General features: G+C 48.7%; 2 protein-coding genes across 4 annotated transcripts; one reads left to right on the top strand and one right to left on the bottom strand.

Moving 5' to 3' along the window:
• The first annotated feature begins 118 nt into the window (after window positions 1–118).
• On the top strand, window positions 119–5781 carry LOC133950015 (cyclin-dependent kinase-like 5). Its single transcript, XM_062384164.1, has 11 exons — window positions 119–268; window positions 582–756; window positions 965–1159; window positions 1814–1986; window positions 2083–2195; window positions 2281–2420; window positions 2530–2618; window positions 2737–4734; window positions 4975–5068; window positions 5145–5271; window positions 5558–5781. The coding sequence occupies exons 2-11, from the start codon at window positions 589–591 to the stop codon at window positions 5659–5661; spliced, it is 3201 nt and encodes a 1066-aa protein (XP_062240148.1). The 5' UTR covers window positions 119–268; window positions 582–588; the 3' UTR covers window positions 5662–5781.
• Window positions 5782–7563: 1782 nt separating this feature from the next.
• LOC133950016 (broad substrate specificity ATP-binding cassette transporter ABCG2-like) lies at window positions 7564–19571 on the bottom strand. Of its 3 annotated transcripts, none has more exons than XM_062384166.1 (18): window positions 19485–19571; window positions 18906–19118; window positions 17517–17576; window positions 17185–17299; window positions 16946–17098; window positions 16199–16356; window positions 16005–16107; window positions 11996–12044; window positions 11819–11917; window positions 11473–11571; window positions 10840–10985; window positions 10621–10703; window positions 9255–9344; window positions 8952–9076; window positions 8672–8826; window positions 8303–8392; window positions 8141–8217; window positions 7564–8017 (listed from the first exon to the last, which is right to left on the bottom strand). In XM_062384166.1, exons 2-18 carry the CDS (start codon window positions 19085–19087, stop codon window positions 7870–7872), a joined length of 1932 nt encoding a protein of 643 aa, XP_062240150.1. In that variant the 5' UTR covers window positions 19088–19118; window positions 19485–19571; the 3' UTR covers window positions 7564–7869. The 3 variants fall into 3 exon arrangements, with proteins under 3 accessions (XP_062240150.1, XP_062240149.1, XP_062240151.1); XM_062384165.1 differs by having other exon boundaries at window positions 18906–19129; window positions 19485–19564; XM_062384167.1 differs by having other exon boundaries at window positions 18906–19104; window positions 19485–19563.
• Window positions 19572–22434: the final 2863 nt, after the last annotated feature.

Genomic DNA, 22434 nt, shown 5'->3' on the forward strand with positions numbered 1-22434 from the left:
CTGTGTGTGTGGGGGGGGGGGGGGGGTATCATGGCAACAGGTCAGGTGACAGCAGGTAACTGCAGATGCCCTCACACAAACACACACACACAGTGAGACACATACACTGAGACACAGGGTCAAGTTGACATCTCCGGTGACTATACGCACACACACACACATACACACACACACAGACACACACAGACACACACAGTGAGACTAGTTCAGTGTTTACGTTGGAAGATCATCACTCCGATTAAAGAGTAAAGAGGAATTCCCATGGAAGGTTAGTGTGTGTGTGTGTCTGTGTATGTGTGTGAGTGTGTGTGTGCGTATACCGGAGGTCCTGTGTCTCAGTGTGTGTCATTTTTTGTGTAACATGAAATGTTGCAGTGATGAAAGAAAACTAGAACAAATAGGGTTAGGGTTAAAGTGTTATAGAAAGTTAAAACACTTCCTGGATCTTCTTCAAAGTTGAATGAGTTCCTCTCGAACATATAAAACCTCCTCCCACCAAGTTAACTGGAAACAGCAGTTTGTGTGTGAACAGCTGGAGTTGTGTAGTGAAGTTGTGTGGCTCTTCTTCTCTCGCTCCACAGTGAGCTCATGGAGCGGTACCAGTCTCTGGGTCTGCTCGGAGAGGGCAGTTATGGCTCGGTGCTGAAGTGCCGGCACCGGGACTCCGGCCGCCTGGTGGCCATCAAGAAGTTTGTGGACTCAGACGATGACAAGACGGTGAAGAAGATCGCTCTGAGGGAGATCAAGCTGCTCCGGGTACCTGTCAAACAGTCAGATGTCCATCAGTCAGCTGTCAATCATCGAGCCTGAGGACACAAAGCAGCTCGTCAATCACAACGAGCTGACGAGACCTTCACTTGTTGAATTAAATTATAATTCAAAAACTGTAAAACACGTTAGTGACCTCGTTCCTCTTCTCCTCCACAAACCTCTGATTTCTATTTTTCATCTTTCTGACATGAAGCATCTTCGTCACGTGAACCTGGTGGACCTGCTGGAGGTGTGGAGGCGTCGCCGGCGCTGGTACCTGGTGTTTGAGTTTGTGGAGCGGACTCTCCTGGATGATCTGGAGCTCCACCGAGGTGGACTGGACCTGGACACCAGCCGTCAGTACCTGTACCAGGTCCTGAGGGCCACAGCCTTCTGCCACCAGCAGAATGTGAGGAACTGGTCTCATGCTTCACACCAGTAGCAAAGCTAATAAGTCAAAGTCAATGCAAAGACAGGAACAGACTCTAATGTCCATCACCCCACGTGAAGCCAAGGATGCATCATTGAGTTCTGTGATGTCGTGAAATAAACAATAAGGATGAAAATCACGGAACTCAGGTCCGGCCACTGGTTTGAGCTAGCATCCAACTGGCCACTGGCTTGAGCTAGCATCCAACTGGCCACTGGCTAGAGCTAGCATCCAACTGGCCACTGGCTTGAGCTAGCATCCAACTGGCCACTGGCTTGAGCTAGCATCCAACTGGCCACTGGTTTGAGCTAGCATCCAACTGGCCACTGGTTAGCGTCAGGTAGCACTGGAAACGCCGTCATCCAGACGCCACCGGTGGGATATCTGTGTGAGGTCCGGCTGTCACTTTGTTTTCAAAATATATCTCAACAAATAAAGTGAAGCACTTGTCTTAGTATAAAAAATATAGATCTGCAGTTTTGACCACGGCCACTAGAGGGCTAATTTCCCCCTGAACACAAACTGCACCTGCAGGTCACACGTGAAGAAGATGAAGAATGATGTTCACTGATTCTCAACATGGCGATCAGATGAATAACATCATTGAGTATTTGTGGGTGTGGTTCCTCACAGATCATCCACCGGGACATTAAGCCAGAGAACGTCCTCATCTCTCAGGGGGGCGTGGTCAAGCTGTGCGACTTCGGCTTCGCCCGCACGCTAGTGGGCGACGTCTTCACCGACTATGTCTCCACTCGCTGGTACAGAGCTCCTGAGCTGCTGGTGGGAGACATCAGATATGGAAAGTAAGTGTTTACATGTAGACCTGAGGATGTTGGACCTGCTAGAGATGTGAACAGGTGTGTGTGTGTGTATGTGTGTCTGTGTGTGTCTGTGTGTAGACCGGTAGACGTGTGGGCTGTCGGTTGTCTGTTATTAGAGATGTTCACAGGTCAGCCTCTGTTTCCCGGAGACTCAGACCTTGACCAGATTCACCACATCACCAGGTGCTTTGGTGAGAACCGCAGAACTTCTCAGATGAAATGATCTTATCTTCATCTTCTCGTTCTATTCTGTATGTTCTCATTTCTCTACTGAAGGTCACCTGACAGCTCGTCACCAGGAGCTGTTCTACAGGAATCCTGTTTTCTCAGGAGTCAGATTGCCTGAATGTTATGGTCAAGTTCTGCTGAGTCAGCGCTTCCCGACAGTCCCCCCCGCCGCCGTGGACCTGGCTCAGGTACTGTTACAGCTGGTTAGCTGAGTGATGTAAACAAGACAAATCAAATGTGTCCATCCATGTAGTCCCCTGCAGATCTGAAGAATCAGAATCAGTGATATCTTTTCAGAGCTGTCTCCAGATGGATCCAGAAAGACGAGCTCATTGTTCCGAGCTGTTAGAACATCCTCTGTTCACTCAAGACTCTTTCCACCTCAGGTGACTCTTTATAACTTTACACTCGTCATCCATAGAAATGTCTGTTAGCGATTGCTTGATTTTCCACGAGTTGTGATGAATCAACCGTTTGACCTCCAACGACTTTGTATCCAAACAGGTTCTTGAATGAGCTAAATGCTAAGATCCAGAAGGACCACAGAGAAAACTCGAACCTTCCTAGACTAACCAAAACCCCCAGACGCCAAAAGGAAGAAAGGAATGAGCAAAACCAGAGAAGCAAGAAACAACTGGAAGAGGTGAGTGAGAAGGTTTACAAGGAAATGGAGAAGAAAGACAATAAGGAAGAAGAGAAGACGGAGAAAACTAAGAGAAGAGCAAAGTTTTGTAAAACTACTCGGAACACCTCTGAACCTTCAAGGAGCAACAAACAATCCAGGGCCTTCACAGGCAAAGCTTTCCAAAATGCAGCAAGAGCTTCAGTAGCCATGAAAAGTAAAACAGGAAAATCCACTGGTGCAGGGTCGAGGAAGGAATTCACTAAATCAGAGAAAACCTCCACCACTGATTCATCAGTGGTGAGAGTTCTGAAGGACAATAACTCAGAGACAGAAGAACCTCAACATGAGACAGATGCTCCTCCAGAACCAAGAGAAGATCATTTACAAAGCACAAAGAAGAAACAAGATGGACACTCCACTGGCTTCTATTCTAGTTGCACAGGCACAGCCGTGTCAAGTGAAAGAAATGAGATGGACATCTGCAGATCTTCTAAATCAAAGTCAAGTCAAGAGTATATGAAGAAGAGCTGGAACAGCCCAAACCTGAGAGTTCCCCAAATGTCTAAAAGCTCCACCACAGACCATGTGAGTTCATCTTTGACAAGCTTCCACCAAACAGCACCTGAAGCAGGTCAGCCGTCAGGCAGCGACCACACGGAGGCCAGCAGCCGAACCACACCTGCTGTCACCAAGCCATGCCAGGGTCTTCATTCTTCAGAACATCTGAACAACCAACTGACCTCAGAGCGAACAACAACTTCTGAATGTTCAAAAGTCTCCAGCTCAGGTCCAGAAATGACCAGAACCAACACGTCAGTGTCCATCAACCCGTCAGGACCTCCTACCTCAGATCTTAAAGAGGCTTCTCCTGCACACAGCACTGTGACACCACCCAGAGGAATCTCAAATCCCAGGTTACACAAAGCTGACTCCACTTCAACTGCTAAACCCTCAGAGGACACCACATGTGCACCCAACAAACCCTCAGAGGACCTTCCAGAAGACAAGGACCTTGTGGAAGTACTGATTGAAACCCAAAATCAACTGGGGAGTTTTAAAACCGAGGTTCACAAATACTTAAAAACAAGCCCAACAAAAAGAGCAGCTGGAGACCACATGCTAATATCCATCAACCAAGATCCTGAACCTTCTGAGTTCTGCAGTGTTCATCTACAGAGCCCTTCTAGATCCAAGATCTCCTCAGAGTCCAGGACACCTTCAGACCCAACGCTGAGCGAAATCCAGAAAGCTAACACGTCAATTCTGAAAACACTGAAAATCTGTGGTAAGGAGAACAGAGATGATTCTGGGTCCGTCAGTGGGACCACCAGGTCTTCAGGAGATGAAACCTCAGAACCTTCTGGAATCTCAAGTCACACGGAGAAGAAGAAAAGCAACAGAGTCAAATCTGATGTGACATCCTTTAGAGTCCCTCACTCCAAATCTATGATTGAACAATCTCAAGCAAAGCTTTGGTGTTTCGGCAACAACACGTCCACTGCAGCCGTGAGGGAGACAAGGGACAACGAGAGGAAGGACTCTGTGTCCACCGGCTCAGAGTCCACGTCCGTCCCTTCTACATCAACTCCAGACCACAAAGCTCCGAAGAGGAGTTTCGTCCTACATAGCATGGACCCTGCAGATATACTCCATTCCTCTCCACCACCTCCTCCTCCGTCCTCCACTCCTCTGCTCCTCCCCCCGTCCTCCACTCCTCTGCTCCTCCCCCTGTCCTCCACTCCTCAGCTCCTCCCCCTGTCCTCCACTCCTCTGCTCCTCCCCCCGTCCTCCACTCCTCTTGTCCCCTCGGTCTCTTGGTTGGTCAGTGACCACCTCCGCCTGGGGACAGCTCTCCGTGATGGAAACCCCGGTCTCAGGTACTAAAGTTCTCTCTCTCATCGTGCATCAGGGAGTTTGGACGATTCTGCTCAAGTTAAAGATCTCGTCTTATTTTGAGATATGGTTTTTGGTTCATTATGGAACAGTTGAGATAATGAAAGGAGTTTGAGGTAGTTCTTATTACAATCTATGTACAACATCTGTTTAGGTGTTCACGTTTCTGATTAGTTGGGTTTTAAAGACTGATGGTCTCTAGAACCAGTCTGTGTCTCTTCCAGGTCTGTGGACATCATGAAGCCTCGGGGGGGCGTGTGCAGTCGACGGGTGGAACCGTCTCAGTGGAGACACGTTCCAGCGTCTCTCACTTCCAAGGTACCAGGTCCTTCAGGTTCTTCATGAGTCTGAACAGAGAATGTCTCCTGACTGAGTGACTGCTGCTTCCTGGCAGGTGTCCGGTCACACCGGGATCAGCGAGCGCCTCCTGGTGGATCGTTGTAGCAGCAGCGGAGTCGTCCTCAACAGAAAGAAGTCAGACGTCCGTTTTCCAGATTTAAGAAACTCGAGAGGACGAGATGGTTCGTACAAAAACTCCCTGTCAGGAAACATTCGCCTCATGGAGACAGGATGAGTCACAGTGTTGGACCACAGGTCTATCATCTAACATCTGGAGCTCCTGTGGCTTCACCACGTGGAGCTCCATGACACCGAGTGGTGTTCACACACACCTTCGATTTATTCATTGAGTGACATTTGATATGTTACATCTGATCTGACCAAAAAAGTTTAGCTCAACATCTGATTATTTATAATTAATCATCACAATCTATGAACTGTTTAAACATTTCTCTGATGATTTTCCAGGCAAACACAACCACGGCGTCACCACGGAGACCAGGACAGACATGGTGTCCCCGTCCGGTGGACATCTGGACAGAAAGGACAACCAGCCGCCACGTCCATCCTGAACCACGCCCCTCGAGTTTATTAATGAGACACCACAACAGAAACATTGTGTACTTTTTTAATGGGAGTTCATTTATTTTTTTGTTGATTAAACATTTTTAAAACTTGTCATTAATGTGTAAATAGTTTTTTTAAATGAAGACTTGTTGTGTTGTCCCAATAATTAATATCAACTCAAAAAGAACTCAAACTAAACTGTAAAACTTTTCCATGAATCTTAATTTAATTTAAAACATTTCAGGACTCGTCGCTGGAGTCTGAAGAAGAAGAGCTGTCGCTCCTTCGCTCCTCCACCCTCCTCTTCATCGGCTGAGACACAGAACCATGGAACCCCGGGAGGGAAGCTCGTCCCCTGCTATTGGTCAGGAGGTGGTACAGGAGGCGGGCTGCAGGGTTGGGGTGGCTGCTCCTGATTGGTCCCGCTGGAACTGGCGGTCGCCTGATTGGTGGAGGTTTCTTTGGAGGCAACCGGACGACAGGCTTCTGAGCTTCAGCAACTTTCTGCTGTAGAATCTGTAAAAAGTTTAATTTGTGTAGTAAGTGATTTATATATGAAAACATCCTGAAGAACATCTGGACGCTGCTGAGGATCAGTGACAGTTACACACTGCTGCTGTGAAACACAATTTAAACAAAGCAATGGATACAAACAGTCCCTCTGTTGTGTTAATCAACATGGTGATCATTGAGGTGATGGTGTTCTGTTGCTCTCTACCTTCCTGGTGACGGGTGGAGGTGTGGTAGCTGTCGTGGTGGGGGGGGTGTGGGGTTGTGGCGAGGGGAGGGGGAGGAACCGGCAGGCGTCGTCCACAGCAAAACCATCAACCTCTGGAATCAGGAAAGTGGGGAGAACAGGAAGGAGGCGAGCTGGTGGGCGGAGGTTAGAGGTGTGTTCAGTCATTTCATGACTCAACAAATAACGAGCTAAATGTTTATTAAAATGATATTTAAAGCTTCTGTTGTTTCAGGTTTTAATTCTCACACTTTCATTTAACTTTATCTGAAGAGGAACTGGATCCTGACAAATCAGAAAATGAAAGATTTATATATTGATCATGAAATTGACTTAAAATCTTTAATTCAATCCTAAAAAACACAGTTTTTTTATAATTAAAATGTTTTTTCTTTAACACGCGTGTTTCTGTCTGAGTTGTCATCTGATTCTCACGTGAACACGTCTGAGGCGTGTTTCTCTTTGTCTCCGAGTGAAGCTACAACAACAAACAACACAAACGTCTGAACTCACCGTGAGTCGAGTCCACGCTCTGAACCGAGAGGAGGAAGAGGAGCAGGGAGGTGGACGACCTGCAGGACATGACCTCAGACGAAGAAGACAGGAACAAGAGTGAGGAGGAAGAGGAGCAGAGAGGGACTGAGGAAGACGAGAGGAGGAAGGCGATGAAGGACTGGAGAGGAGGAATCAAAACGTCTAGACTGAAGTTTATTCAGATGACGTGTTTGTGGTTCAGTTTCAACACACGTCTGTTGATCCTCTTCACTCTGTCACAACTCGTTTCTCTACTTTTCATTTTCCTCTCAACTTTATTTAAACTGTTTTTCACAACAAACTCAAATCTCAAGGTTTCTCTTCTGTTTTCTTTTCTGTTTCTTCTGTCGCTGTTTGGTTTAGTTTGGAGGAGTTCAACCTGCTGCTCTGTGTTGCTCAAGGGCGCGTTCAAGGGTTTAACCGCTCTCTTCCCACACAGAGAATCACACCGACACAGACACACACACACACACACACACACACGCACACAACACACAGACACACACGTCACTGAATTACATTCCTGGAGATTTACTTGAGCCTTTACCTAAACTTATCCTAACCTGTGGTGTCTGTGTTTAAAGTGTAGTTTTAATAGTAGTATTTGTAGTGAAACATTATAAAATACAAGTTCAACTTAGATTCAAATATTTTATTATAAAAAAATCATAAGTGAAATCGTCTTAGTCTCAATAATGACTAAAAATCGATCAATCGTTCAAAAGTGATACATGTTGATACGGAGTGAATAACAATAAAGAATGAAAGGTGCTGTGTAAATACTTTTCATTATTATTATTATTATTATCTATATACAAGAAACAATCATTTTACAAACAACTGAACAGCTGTTTTCTCGACTGAATCAAAACAGAGACGTGATAATAAGGCAGTGATTACATGGCCCCCTGGGGGCAGTGATGATGATGATGATGATGAAGGTCTAGGAGAACTTCTTGATGAAGTGTAGCTTGAGGTAAGTGATGGTGAGGAAGAGGATGGTCATGATGCCCAGAGCCAAATGGTTCTGCCACAAACCCCACGTGGAATAATCCACACCCTGCCGGGCCAGGAACTCCTCCCCCGTGCACCTGCAGACACACAACACTCAGCTAGGCAGCTATACACTGTGTGTGTGTGTGTGTGTGTGTGTGTGTGTGTGTGTGTGTGTGTGTGTGCGTGTGTGTGTGTGTGTGTGTGTGTGTGTTACGTACGCGAGTCCAGGTGGGATGAGGGTGGTGTTGAGTCCCTGACAGAAGTTCAGTCCAGTGAATTCGTTCGCTTGCAGAGCCTGAAACAAGTAACTTGTTACTTTTCACACGTCAGTTACATTACATGTTGAAATGTTCTGATGGGACGAAGGTTTGTGAACTTACACTCAGACCATATCTGGGAATACTGAAGTACCTCAACCAGGCGAGCCAACTGGCGATGGAGGGAATGTTCACCAGGAGGCCAGCAAAGATCTGAGCGAGAGGGGGGGGGGAGAGAGGGAGGGAGGGAGGGAGGGAGAGAGAGAGAGAGAGAGAGAGAGGGAGGGAGGGAGGGAGGGAGAGAGAGAGAGAGAGGGAGGGAGGGAGGGAGGGAGGGAGGGAGAGAGAGAGAGTTTTTATGGATCTGAATCGTTTACAGCAGTTCTCAAACCCGTGTTTCTCTGTGGTTGATCTCATGAGACTAAACTAACCTACTAACTAGCTGGTGGCTCAGTAACTAACCAGCCCTGTAACTCAGTGGATACACATTACCATCATGAAGACGAAGGTGATGGTCATGAAGATGTTGGCGATGGCCACCACCGTCTGGTCGGCGGAGATGGCCAGAGCCATGGAGGTGGCGGTGTACGCCACGAGCATGACGGTGAACATGAAGAGGAAGAAGGCCTCGGGGGTGGGCTTCAGACCTGCACACACAGACACACACAGACACACACACACACAGACAAGGTCACATGACAACCTGAAGAACTTGGATCATATCGATCACTGAAGTATAAATGAAACTGCAGCAGAAGTGTAGATGAGTCACCGATCAGGAAGTAGGCCACGCAGCTGAAGACGATGGCAGGAATGGTCCTCAGAGTGAGGATGTCCGACAGCAGCTTGGACAGGAAGTAGACGGACAGACGGTAGTAACCACTGGTGTACTCATGACTGAAGACATCAGAGACAAGGAGACAGTTAACGTCCTACTGAACTGAAGCTGTTTGAAACTGACACAGAACAAAGTGAGGAACCTTATGAGGAACCTCATTAAACGTGTGGTTGTGTGTGTGTGTGTGTGTGTGTGTGTGTGTGTGTGTGTGTGTGTGTGTGTGTGTGTCAGACCCACATGAAGAGTTTCCTCTCGGCGATGAAGAGCTCGGCGGCCGACAGGGAACTGAAACACTGGTTGATGACGACGAAGAACAAAGCTCCGACCCTAAAGAAACACACTATGGTTACTGAAGGTGAAGAGTAGTACTGCAGTACTGCTTGTATTACTACTGTCACGGTATAAGTATGACTACTAACAGCATTCATACCACGTCTGCAGTCCAACACTCACAGTACATTACAGTAGAGTAGATCAGAGTACAGTGGAAGACAGTAGAGTAGATCAGAGTAGAGTAAAGTAGAGTAAAGTAGAGTACAGTAGAGTACAGTAGAACACAGTAGAACAAAGTAGAGTAGATCAGAGTAGAGTAAAGTAGAGTACAGTAGAGTACAGTAGAGTACAGTAGAACACAGTAGAGTAGATCAGAGTAGAGTAAAGTAGAGTACAGTAGAGTACAGTAGAACACAGTAGAGTACATTAGAACACAGTACAGTAGAGTATAGTAGAGTACAGTAGAGTACAGTAGAACACAGTAGAGTAGAGTACAGTAGAACACAGTAGAGTACAGTGGAGTACAGTAGATCAGAGTACAGTAGAGTACAGTAGAACACAGTGGAGTACAGTAGATCAGAGTACAGTAGAACACAGTACAGTACAGTAGAGTACAGTGGAGTACAGTAGATCACAGTAGAGTAGATCAGAGTACAGTACAGTAGAACACAGTAGAGTACAGTAGAACACAGTAGCGTACAGTAGATCAGAGTACAGTAGAGTAAAGTACAGTACAGTAGAACACAGTAGAGTACAGTAGAACACAGTAGCGTACAGTAGAGTACAGTAGATCAGAGTACAGTAGAGTAAAGTAGAGTACAGTAGAGTACAGTAGAACACAGTAGAACACAGTACAGTAGAGTACAGTGGAACACAGTAGAGTAGATCAGAGTAGAGTACAGTAGAACACAGTAGAGTACAGTACAGTAGAGTACAGTAGAACACAGTAGCGTACAGTAGAGTACAGTAGATCAGAGTACAGTAGAGTAAAGTAGAGTACAGTAGAGTACAGTAGAACACAGTAGAGTACAGTACAGTAGAGTACAGTGGAACACAGTAGAGTAGATCAGAGTACAGTAGAACACAGTAGAGTAGATCAGAGTAGAGTACAGTAGAACACAGTAGAGTACAGTAGATCAGAGTACAGTAGAGTAAAGTAGAGTACAGTAGAGTACAGTAGAGTACAGTAGAACACAGTAGAACACAGTACAGTAGAGTACAGTGGAACACAGTAGAGTAGATCAGAGTACAGTAGAACACAGTAGAGTAGATCAGAGTAGAGTACAGTAGAACACAGTAGAGTACAGTACAGTAGAGTACAGTGGAGTACCTGTTTTGCATTCCACTCTGGTCCTCCTGGACGTTGTAGAAGATGGCTCCTACGATCAGAGCGAGGAACAAGGTGACAGCGATCTGCAGAGAGAACACACTGAGCTGCAGTTCCTACAGTGACCACCAGGGTCCTCCGCAGCTACACGTCAGCTACATGTGATAAACATGTGACTAACATGTGATTGACATGTTGTGGCCTGTGTCGGCTCGTCCTCACCTGAGCCACGGAGGTCTGAGGGTTGAGCAGCAGGTTCTGGAAGGTTCTCTTCAGAACCCATCGGAACTGGGTCAGGAAGCCGGTGCTGTACGTGATGGTTCTGGAGCGAGACATCTTCACCGTCTGCTTCCCCTGGACGAGCCTTCCTGAGAGACGTCAGCTGACATTACTCAGAACTCACAATCACCTCTACACAACTACATCCAGAACCAGGAGCTACACAACGGCTGGAACACACACAGGACTGAAACATCAAAGGAAACGGGTCTGCTCATGTTCAGGTTGTTCTCATGCTTTGATGTTCGTCAGTATTCAAGCTGTCCGACCAGGAGGTGTGGCCTCCACTCGGGTTTCAGTGATTTGATTTCACGCTGTGAGGAATGAACCTCCTCGCTGCCCCCTGCAGGCCTGCTGTGCGTTTTGTCTCTTTTCGGTTTGACCCAAAGTAAAACTGACAAAGTAGTTAAAGTAGAAACTGAACCATCAACCTGCGTTTTCATCTTCACATTAAAAAGAGAACAGTTCAGACTGAACAGCTTCATGCAGCTCCAGCTGTGATGCTACTGACAGAGTTTGGTTCTGATGAACTAAACAAACAGAACTTTGTCAGAAGACGTTCAGTAGAGAACTCACCCAGTTCGGCTCTGGTCTGCTGGGAGTACTGGCAGCTCCTGTACTCCTCCACCAGTTTGTCCTCGATACTTTGTCTGGACTTCGACACCGAGTCCGAATCTGGATTCAAATCAAAACAGGTTCAGACCCAGAACCAGATTCTGTTTATTATTAATAACAGAACTTTGAGATGATTGATGGATGGATGTTTCACACTTCTAACACGCTAGTGTAAGAGCCGTGTTGAAGAAAAGAATTCAAATGTTTTCAGTCGTAAATTAAACATTAAAGTTGTAATATTAGTTATGTTTTTAAATAAAGTCATAATATTGTGGGACTCGTTTCCTGTTTGCTCATCACATCAAACCTTCTTTATCCACGCTGTGGCCGATGGCCGCCGTGGCGTCTCCGTTGATGACGTCGAGGAGGAAGTCTGCGGGGTTGTTGTGCGGCTCACAGGTGTACCCTGGGAAACAGAGGTCATGATGTCATCACCTTCAGGTCACGTGACCACAGCTTCACAAAGTGGAGAACATGTTCCTACCGATATCTGAGAAATACTCCAGGACGCTCTGCGCAGGGCCGTGGTAAACCTGCCCCGTTAGAAACAACACGTTAATAAAGACACAGGACACGGGACAGGAACACGGGACAGGAACACGTGACAGGAACACGGGACAGGAACACGGGACAGGAACACGGGACATGAACACGGGACAGGAACACTGGACATGAACACGGGACAGGAACACGGGACAGGAACACGGGACATGAACACGGGACAGGAACACGGGACATGAACACGGGACAGGAACACGGGACATGAACACGGGACAGGAACACGGGACAGGAACACGGGACATGAACACGGGACAGGAACACGGGACAGGAACACGGGACAGGAACACGTGACAAGAACACAGGACATGAACACGGGACAGGAACACGGGACATGAACACGGGACAGGAACACGGGACATGAACACGGGACAGGAACACGGGACAGGAACACGGGACATGAACACGGGACAGGAACACGGGACATGAACACGGGACAGGAACACGGGACATGAACACGGGACAGGAACACGGGACAGGAACACGGGACAGGAACACGGGACAGGAACACGGGACAGGAACACGGGACAGGAACACGTGACAAGAACACAGGACATGAACACGGGACAGGAACACGGGACATGAACACGGGACAGGAACACGGGACAGGAACACGGGACATGAACACGGGACAGGAACACGGGACAGGAACACGGGACATGAACACGGGACAGGAACACGGGACATGAACACGGGACAGGAACACGGGACATGAACACGGGACAGGAACACGGGACAGGAACACGGGACATGAACACGGGACAGGAACACGGGACATGAACACGGGACATGAACACGGGACAGGAACACGGGACATGAACACGGGACAGGAACACGGGACAGGAACACTGGACATGAACACGGGACAGGAACACGGGACAGGAACACGGGACATGAACACGGGACAGGAACACGGGACATGAACACGGGACAGGAACACGGGACATGAACACGGGACAGGAACACGGGACAGGAACACGGGACATGAACACGGGACAGGAACACGGGACAGGAACACGGGACAGGAACACGTGACAAGAACACAGGACATGAACACGGGACAGGAACACGGGACATGAACACGGGACAGGAACACGGGACATGAACACGGGACAGGAACACGGGACAGGAACACGGGACATGAACACGGGACAGGAACACGGGACATGAACACGGGACAGGAACACGGGACATGAACACGGGACAGGAACACGGGACAGGAACACGGGACAGGAACACGGGACAGGAACACGGGACAGGAACACGGGACAGGAACACGTGACAAGAACACAGGACATGAACACGGGACAGGAACACGGGACATGAACACGGGACAGGAACACGGGACAGGAACACGGGACATGAACACGGGACAGGAACACGGGACAGGAACACGGGACAGGAACACGGGACAGGAACACGGGACATGAACACGGGACAGGAACACGGGACATGAACACGGGACAGGAACACGGGACAGGAACACGGGACATGAACACGGGACAGGAACACGGGACATGAACACGGGACAGGAACACGGGACATGAACACGGGACAGGAACACGGGACAGGAACACGGGACAGGAACACGGGACAGGAACACGGGACAGGAACACGTGACAAGAACACGGGACATGAACACGGGACAGGAACACGGGACATGAACACGGGACAGGAACACGGGACAGGAACACGGGACATGAACACGGGACAGGAACACGGGACATGAACACGGGACAGGAACACGGGACATGAACACGGGACAGGAACACGGGACAGGAACACGGGACAGGAACACGGGACAGGAACACGGGACAGGAACACGGGACAGGAACACGTGACAAGAACACAGGACATGAACACGGGACAGGAACACGGGACATGAACACGGGACAGGAACACGGGACAGGAACACGGGACATGAACACGGGACAGGAACACGGGACAGGAACACGGGACAGGAACACGGGACAGGAACACGGGACATGAACACGGGACAGGAACACGGGACATGAACACGGGACAGGAACACGGGACAGGAACACGGGACAGGAACACGGGACATGAACACGGGACAGGAACACGGGACATGAACACGTGACATGAACACGGGACAGGAACACGGGACAGGAACACGGGGCAGGAACACGGGACAGGAACACGGGACAGGAACACGGGACAGGAACACGGGACATGAACACGGGACAGGAACACGGGACATGAACACGGGACAAGAACACGTGACATGAACACGGGACAGGAACACGGGACATGAACACGGGACAGGAACACGGGACAGGAACACGGGACAGGAACACGGGACAGGAACACGGGACATGAACACGTGACATGAACACGGGACATGAACACGGGACAGGAACACGAGGCAGGAACACGGGACAGGAACACGGGACAGGAACACGGGACATGAACACGGGACAGGAACACGGGACAGGAACACTGGACATGAACACGGGACAGGAACACGGGACAGGAACACGGGACATGAACACGGGACAGGAACACGGGACATGAACACGGGACAGGAACACGGGACATGAACACGGGACAGGAACACGGGACAGGAACACGGGACATGAACACGGGACAGGAACACGGGACAGGAACACGGGACAGGAACACGTGACAAGAACACAGGACATGAACACGGGACAGGAACACGGGACATGAACACGGGACAGGAACACGGGACATGAACACGGGACAGGAACACGGGACAGGAACACGGGACATGAACACGGGACAGGAACACGGGACATGAACACGGGACAGGAACACGGGACATGAACACGGGACAGGAACACGGGACAGGAACACGGGACAGGAACACGGGACAGGAACACGGGACAGGAACACGGGACAGGAACACGTGACAAGAACACGGGACATGAACACGGGACAGGAACACGGGACATGAACACGGGACAGGAACACGGGACAGGAACACGGGACATGAACACGGGACAGGAACACGGGACAGGAACACGGGACAGGAACACGGGACAGGAACACGGGACATGAACACGGGACAGGAACACGGGACATGAACACGGGACAGGAACACGGGACAGGAACACGGGACATGAACACGGGACAGGAACACGGGACATGAACACGGGACAGGAACACGGGACATGAACACGGGACAGGAACACGGGACAGGAACACGGGACAGGAACACGGGACAGGAACACGGGACAGGAACACGTGACAAGAACACGGGACATGAACACGGGACAGGAACACGGGACATGAACACGGGACAGGAACACGGGACAGGAACACGGGACATGAACACGGGACATGAACACGGGACAGGAACACGGGACATGAACACGGGACAGGAACACGGGACAGGAACACGGGACATGAACACGGGACAGGAACACGGGACAGGAACACGGGACAGGAACACGGGACAGGAACACGGGACATGAACACGGGACAGGAACACGGGACATGAACACGGGACAGGAACACGGGACAGGAACACGGGACAGGAACACGGGACATGAACACGGGACAGGAACACGGGACATGAACACGTGACATGAACACGGGACAGGAACACGGGACAGGAACACGGGGCAGGAACACGGGACAGGAACACGGGACAGGAACACGGGACAGGAACACGGGACATGAACACGGGACAGGAACACGGGACATGAACACGGGACAAGAACACGTGACATGAACACGGGACAGGAACACGGGACATGAACACGGGACAGGAACACGGGACAGGAACACGGGACAGGAACACGGGACAGGAACACGGGACATGAACACGTGACATGAACACGGGACATGAACACGGGACAGGAACACGAGGCAGGAACACGGGACAGGAACACGGGACAGGAACACGGGACATGAACACGGGACATGAACACGGGACAGGAGGTTCTGACCTGCTTGCCGGTGACCAGCAGCGTGAGGCTGTCGAACAGACGGTAGATGGAGTAACGCGGCTGGTGGATGGACAAGATGACGGTGCGACCGTTGTTCGCCATCCTGGACACAGAGAGAGAGGGAGGCCATCTTTAAGTACACTGACCAGTGTGTGTGTGTGTGTGTGTGTGTGTGTGTGTCTGTGTGTGTGTACCTCTTGAGCAGCAGTAGGACCGAGTTGGCGGTGCTGGCGTCCAGGCCGGTGGTGGGTTCGTCCAGGAAGAGGACGGGGGGGTCGATGATCAGCTCCATGCCGATGTTCGTCCTCTTCCTCTCGCCGCCGGAGATCCCACGAATCAGCTGAGTGCCCACCTGACCACACACACACACACACACACACACACACACACACACACACACACGTTTTCATCTCTTGCCCTTTTCCTTCCCTCCATCCTCCCTTCGCTCTCTCCTCCCCCCCCCCCCACCCTGGAGTCCGCAACCCGGCTCAGCCTCCACCCCCCCCCCCCCCCTCACCCTGGAGTCAGCACCCCCCCCCCTCACCCTGGAGTCGGCCACCTGGCTCAGCCCCCCCCCTCACCCTGGAGTCGGCCACCCGGCTCAGCCCCCCCCCCCCCCCCTCACCCTGGAGTCGGCCACCCGGCTCAGCCCCCCCCCCCCCCTCACCCTGGAGTCGGCCACCCGGCTCAGCCCCCCCCCCCCCCTCACCCTGGAGTCGGACACCCGGCTCAGCCCCCCCCTCACCCTGGAGTCGGCCACCCGGCTCAGCCCCCCCCCTCACCCTGGAGTCGGCCACCCGGCTCAGCCCCCCCCCTCACCCTGGAGTCGGCCACCCGGCTCAGCCCCCCCCCTCACCCTGGAGTCGGCCACCCGGCTCAGCCCCCCCCCCCCCTCACCCTGGAGTCGGCCACCCGGCTCAGCCCCCCCCCCCCCCCCTCACCCTGGAGTCGGCCACCCGGCTCAGCCCCAGCTCTTGGATCACTCTGTTGACTTTCTGCTCCTTGTCCTGGGCGCTGATGGAGGAGGGGAGTCTCAGCGCGGCAGAGAAGGTGAAGTTCTCTCTCACCGTCAGAGTTCCCATCACCACGTCGTCCTGGAGGCGGGATCAAACAGCTGATTAGAGCTCTTATTGTTGTGAGCACACACTTCCTGTCCGGAGCCGGCTGCTTCCTGTCCCACCTGCACCACGTATCCTGACAGACACTTGAAGTTTGGAGGCTGAGGAGCTCCGTCGATCAGGACCTCCCCCGACAGGCCGCAGGGATCCTTCCTCGCCGCCAACACGTCCAGGAAGCTGCAACACAACTGATGCTTCAACACAACCCTAACCCGTACACACACGATACAACACAACTTTATCTACACACTTTAAAAGAAAAAGGTTTCTCCTGAAACACGGTTTAAATTTAGAAAAACTTCACTTTAGTTCTGTCATCTTCTCTGTGGTGTTTGGACACACACACACAGACACACACACACACACACACACACACACACACACACACACTCACGATGACTTGCCGCTTCCTGTCGCTCCCATGATGGCGTTCAGTCCGGGCTTCATGATCCCACTGAGAGAGAAGGACCAGATCCAGATGTTCACATTATTAATATATAATAAAAACCTTGAGTTAAAAAGTGAAAACTTTTCTTTAAACAAAGTTAAACGATGATGAAGTGAAACCAAAGAACAGTGACGTTTGTTTTGTGAATTTTTAAAACGTTCTCATTTTGATTGAAGTCAATAAACGTTTCTATAAAAACTCTGAATAAGCTGCTGGGACTGGATCTACCTTTCACCCAGTCTGTCAATGATCACACACACACACACACACACACACACACACACACACCTACTGCACTTTGACCATTCCCAGTTTTCATACATAGTCACTTGGTCTCATAAGTAGTGAAACCACAGACTCTTAAAAAGTGACCTTGAGTTGTGAAGGTTCTTGTGTTCATGGTTTTTGTTGCATCACGTGTTTAATTATGAAGAAGAAGAATCTCTAGGATCAGATCTTCATCAGTGAGGATGATGAGCTGGAGACCAGGTGGGATCTGGACCTGGACCTAACAAGCTGATGCTGTGGCTCAGATCTGGAAACAGGAGCGAACCATCATGTAGTGTGTGTGTGTGTGGGGGGGGGTCAAACAAGGCTAGCTTAGCATGCTAACACCTCCAGTGCTGAAGAGAACCTGAGAATTCAACAAGGTTCCTTTTCTCACTGACTCAGTTTCAAAGGTCCAGTTCAGCTTCCTGCTGCTGTTTGTTGCTTCAAGCCCAGAGTCATTGTTGTGGCGTGTGTGTGTGTGTGTGTGTGTCTGCTCTTGTGGACACGTAGACAAACAGGCTACACAATGAAGACGCTGTGGCCTCACTTCTTCAAACGCCGTGTCACCTGGAGGCTGAGAAGGTTTGATGTCTTTGTGTTGAGGGCGAACAGAGGAGGAGGCACCACCTTGAAACGACCTTTTAATAAGTAAAGTAAATCTGATCTCATGTCAGTGACGTCCACTTCTAGAGCGACTCGGGTTCAGGGGTTTGAAACGTGTCTGATGCTCCAGAGAAAGTTTAATAAAGAGTTTTCATCCTGGAAGCAGCTACGTGATGAGTCGTGACCTGAAGATCATGGAGAGCTGCACATCCCACAATCCCCTGGGAACAATCCTCTCCAGGGACCTCTTGAATTTAAGCTTTCATTTGTTGTTGTTTATGTGTGTAGTGTTTCATATTGTGCATATAAGTGGAGAGGAATCTGTAAACAGCGACTTCAGGGTTTTATGTGGAAGGTTAATAAGTTGTTCTTTTAGCTCCGGTTGGCCTGTATTCATATTTCATATCACCGGCCTCTACACGAGTTAACATGACTCAGCACACGCTGCAGCGGCTCACTCACTTCAGGTCGATCAGGATGTCTTTGCTCGGGACTTTCTTCCGGCTGAAGCATCGTCCTCCCTGAGACACCTTGTAGTAGATGTCGTGGAAGCTGACGGTGGCCCCATGCTGCGGTCGGCCCGGGTCTGAGGGCCGGTGTGTGGAGGCTCCGTTGGACCTGGTCTCCATCTGGATGTGGGACATCGTCCTCCTCCGTCCACCTGAAGACGACTCACTGCTGAGACACTTCTCATTTGATTTATTTTCAATATATTTTACGTTGAATTCTCAAAATAAACTGAAAAGAAGCAGATTTTTTTCTTTTTTTAAGATTTTACTTTAAATCCAAGTGAATCTAAACTAAACAACAAAACACAACAACTACACACAGTCGAGTAACATCTGACGAGCTCGTGTTTCAGTTAAATAACATAAACCCTAACATAAATAGATGTTTATATAAAAGTATATAAACGCCTGTGACCTTCTGCAGTACTTTGTGTTAATTCAGTATCAACGTGTCTCATCAAGTTAAATCTTCAACAGAAGCAGCTTCGACTCAAACGTATAAATTCTCTGATGTCACAAATAAAAACCAAACCTGAAATGTAGAAGATGAGAAGGTTCCAGACGGAGCTGGTGCAGAAGCTCCTGAAGGCTCAGCAGCTGACGGGCGAGTGACACAGCAGTTTGCTCAGAGGGAGTTCAGGTTCAGTTTATGACCGAAGTCATGATAAGGATGTGGGGGGGAGGGCACACACAAGCACACAAACACACACACACACACTCATACAGACACACACTGCAGCTCCTCAGTGTAAAGTCCTGCTTCATGATTATTATCAGCAACATTTAAAAACTAAAATCCCTGTGATGTAACGAGGACGATCACAATCTGCTGAACTCAGTTTAACGACTTTACAAGTTAAATCTCATAAAGTAGTTTCTGAAGTGATGAGAGGGAAAAGTTTGAGAAACGTTTTCACATGTTGTTGAAGCTGATTCTGTTAAATATGTTAAACATCATCAAATAATCAGTGAGAACAAATGTCAGATAAATGCAGAGGAATAAAAACTTAGAGACAGAAATGTTTTTAGAAACTGTTCAAACTAAGTGAATATCTATATATCACTCTCACAGTGAATATTGACTAGAAATAAAACATGCGAATTATTAAAGGCTCAATAATTCATGTTCCCATGAAGACGGAGTCGAGAGGCGTGACATTCACACGTGTTGAAAGTTTACAACACGTATGTTTACAATGCTTTTTACAGGTGACCTCAGAGTGACATCAGTGAGTCCGGACCGCTCCCTCCAGCTCCATGAGGAGTCGCTCTGTGGAAACCAGAGAGCTCTACATTTAATAAGATGAATATCTGGAAGAGAGACAAGTCAAATTCATTCCTCTTTGTCACATGTTTATGACTTTAAACTTTATGAAAACTCTGAAATAACTTGAACAAAGTGAATCTATAACCTGTAGAAAGAAAAGTGAAATATTTAGATTGGAAAATAAAAAAGTTTGGTTATAAATCTTTCTTTCGTTTTTTTCTCATTACATTTTTTTTATATTGTCCTCTTTACATTTAAGTTAAAAAAAACTACTGTTGTTTTTATTTTCTGTATCTGTTTCTTTTGTCTTAAATATTTAGTCTTTTATGTGTTGTTGTTTGTTAAAAAACTTGATTTGATTTTATGTTTGATCCACGTTCACGTCGCCATCGACTGTTTGATATCGATAACTTCATCGCCCTCTGCTGGTGAATATTAATAACAGCAATCATGAAACATCTCGAATCTGCTTGTGTGTCTGAACCTTTTATATTTTTGGTTTAGTGATATTTTTCATTTTCTCAGTAAGACGATTGATTCAGTCTCTGAATAACAATCACACGTGTGTTTGTACAACCTTCAAGTACACACACACACACACACACACACACACACACGCAGACACACACACGCAGAAACACACACAGTTACCTGACCTGTTGTTGTCCCCACTAAAACCTGGATCACACACCGTCGGTTCTTTTCTGGTGCTAGCAGAACTGAGATGGCCTGAACTTTGGTGAATAGAACATTGACCAATGATCACTGATCCTCTTTATACATGTTGATATATTTATAAATGTATATATTATCCTTTGGTAAAACATTGAGGTTATAATCTATGTATTTAAATGTCTGATGTCAGACTCACTGTCTCGTGTCCGGTTCGATGATGTCGATGTTCTTCAGGTGGACGTCACCGAGTCATCGCGAGTCGCCCGGTGACGTTAACGTTGGCCGACGCGGTTCCACGCCCCGAAGCCGCAGAACTCTGGATACTGAACACAGAACACACTGTCTTCTGTGTGCTGACCAGCAGGGGGCGACTCCTCTGGTACTTTCTATAGAAGTCTATAGAAAGCAGATAGTAGGTGGGCGTGTCCTCCGGTCGCTGGGCCGTGGTCAGAGTCTCTTCATCTTGCTCTTTATGTTCTCCCTCTCTTTTATTCACAGTGGTCGTACAGCACCCTCTACAGGACAGCTGCAGTACTTCACATGCTGTGTGATGAACCTGTTACATCACCACAACGCGGTGTGTGTGTGCGTGTGCGTGTGTGCGTGTGTGTGTGTGTGTGTGTGTGTGAATAAAACATGGCTGAGAGACTGTTGTTACCATGAGTGTGACTTTAATGTAACTGAATAATTCAGAGAGGAAATCTGCATCAACACACAACTAGAGGAGGAGAAGAAGAGGTGATGAAGAAGAGTCACAGATAGAGGGAGAACTTGAGATGAGGAAGGTAGAGAATGAGAGGAGAAGGGGGAGGAAGATACACTGAAAGTTCATGTGTTTAATGGTGTAAGTGGGACACGCGTGTTCCCACTGGAGCCTCGTGAGGACGTGATCCACAGAGAAGAACATGTATGTTCCATCCAGTGAAAGGTCATGAAGCCAAAAGTCAAAGAATCACATGAGTGAAGCTCAGGAATGAAGAAAGGAAGGTTAAAGGAAATGAAGGTGAAGGAAATGAAGGTGAAGGAGAGGAAATGAAGGTGAAGGAAATGAAATGAAAGTAAAGGAAATGAAGGAGAAGGAGAAGGAGAAGGAGAGGAAATGAAGGTGAAGGAGAGGACGGGTTCCTCGTGCTCTGAGATATTTGTACTGGTGGATTTCTTTGTGCTGCATTTTGTAAAAAGGGAAGTGGATGAAATATTTATCAGAGAGAACGAGCAGAGAGCTTCTGTCCTCTCTGCTGCACGTCAACATCTCCCACCTGAGACCCGAGGACCAATCAGACGCTGAGTCTCAGAAAAACAGTTCAGACCTCAGAAGTGTCGCAGTTCAGGGGTCGACTCCTTTAAGGGCTGCTTTGAAGACCAGAAAGATCTACTTGGTTTAGTGTGGTCCATGTCCCATCTGTTAACATGGAGGAGAAATGAGGTTTATGATCTATAGATCTATACTTTGCTTTACAAAAAGAGAATATGGCAGAAAACATCTGAGACAGAATCTTAGGAACATATAGGACGACACTCATTGTTTGAATATTGACTT

The sequence above is a fragment of the Platichthys flesus genome, chromosome 24, assembly GCF_949316205.1.
Source record: "Platichthys flesus chromosome 24, fPlaFle2.1, whole genome shotgun sequence".
In the NCBI taxonomy this organism is placed as follows: Eukaryota; Metazoa; Chordata; class Actinopteri; order Pleuronectiformes; family Pleuronectidae; genus Platichthys; species Platichthys flesus.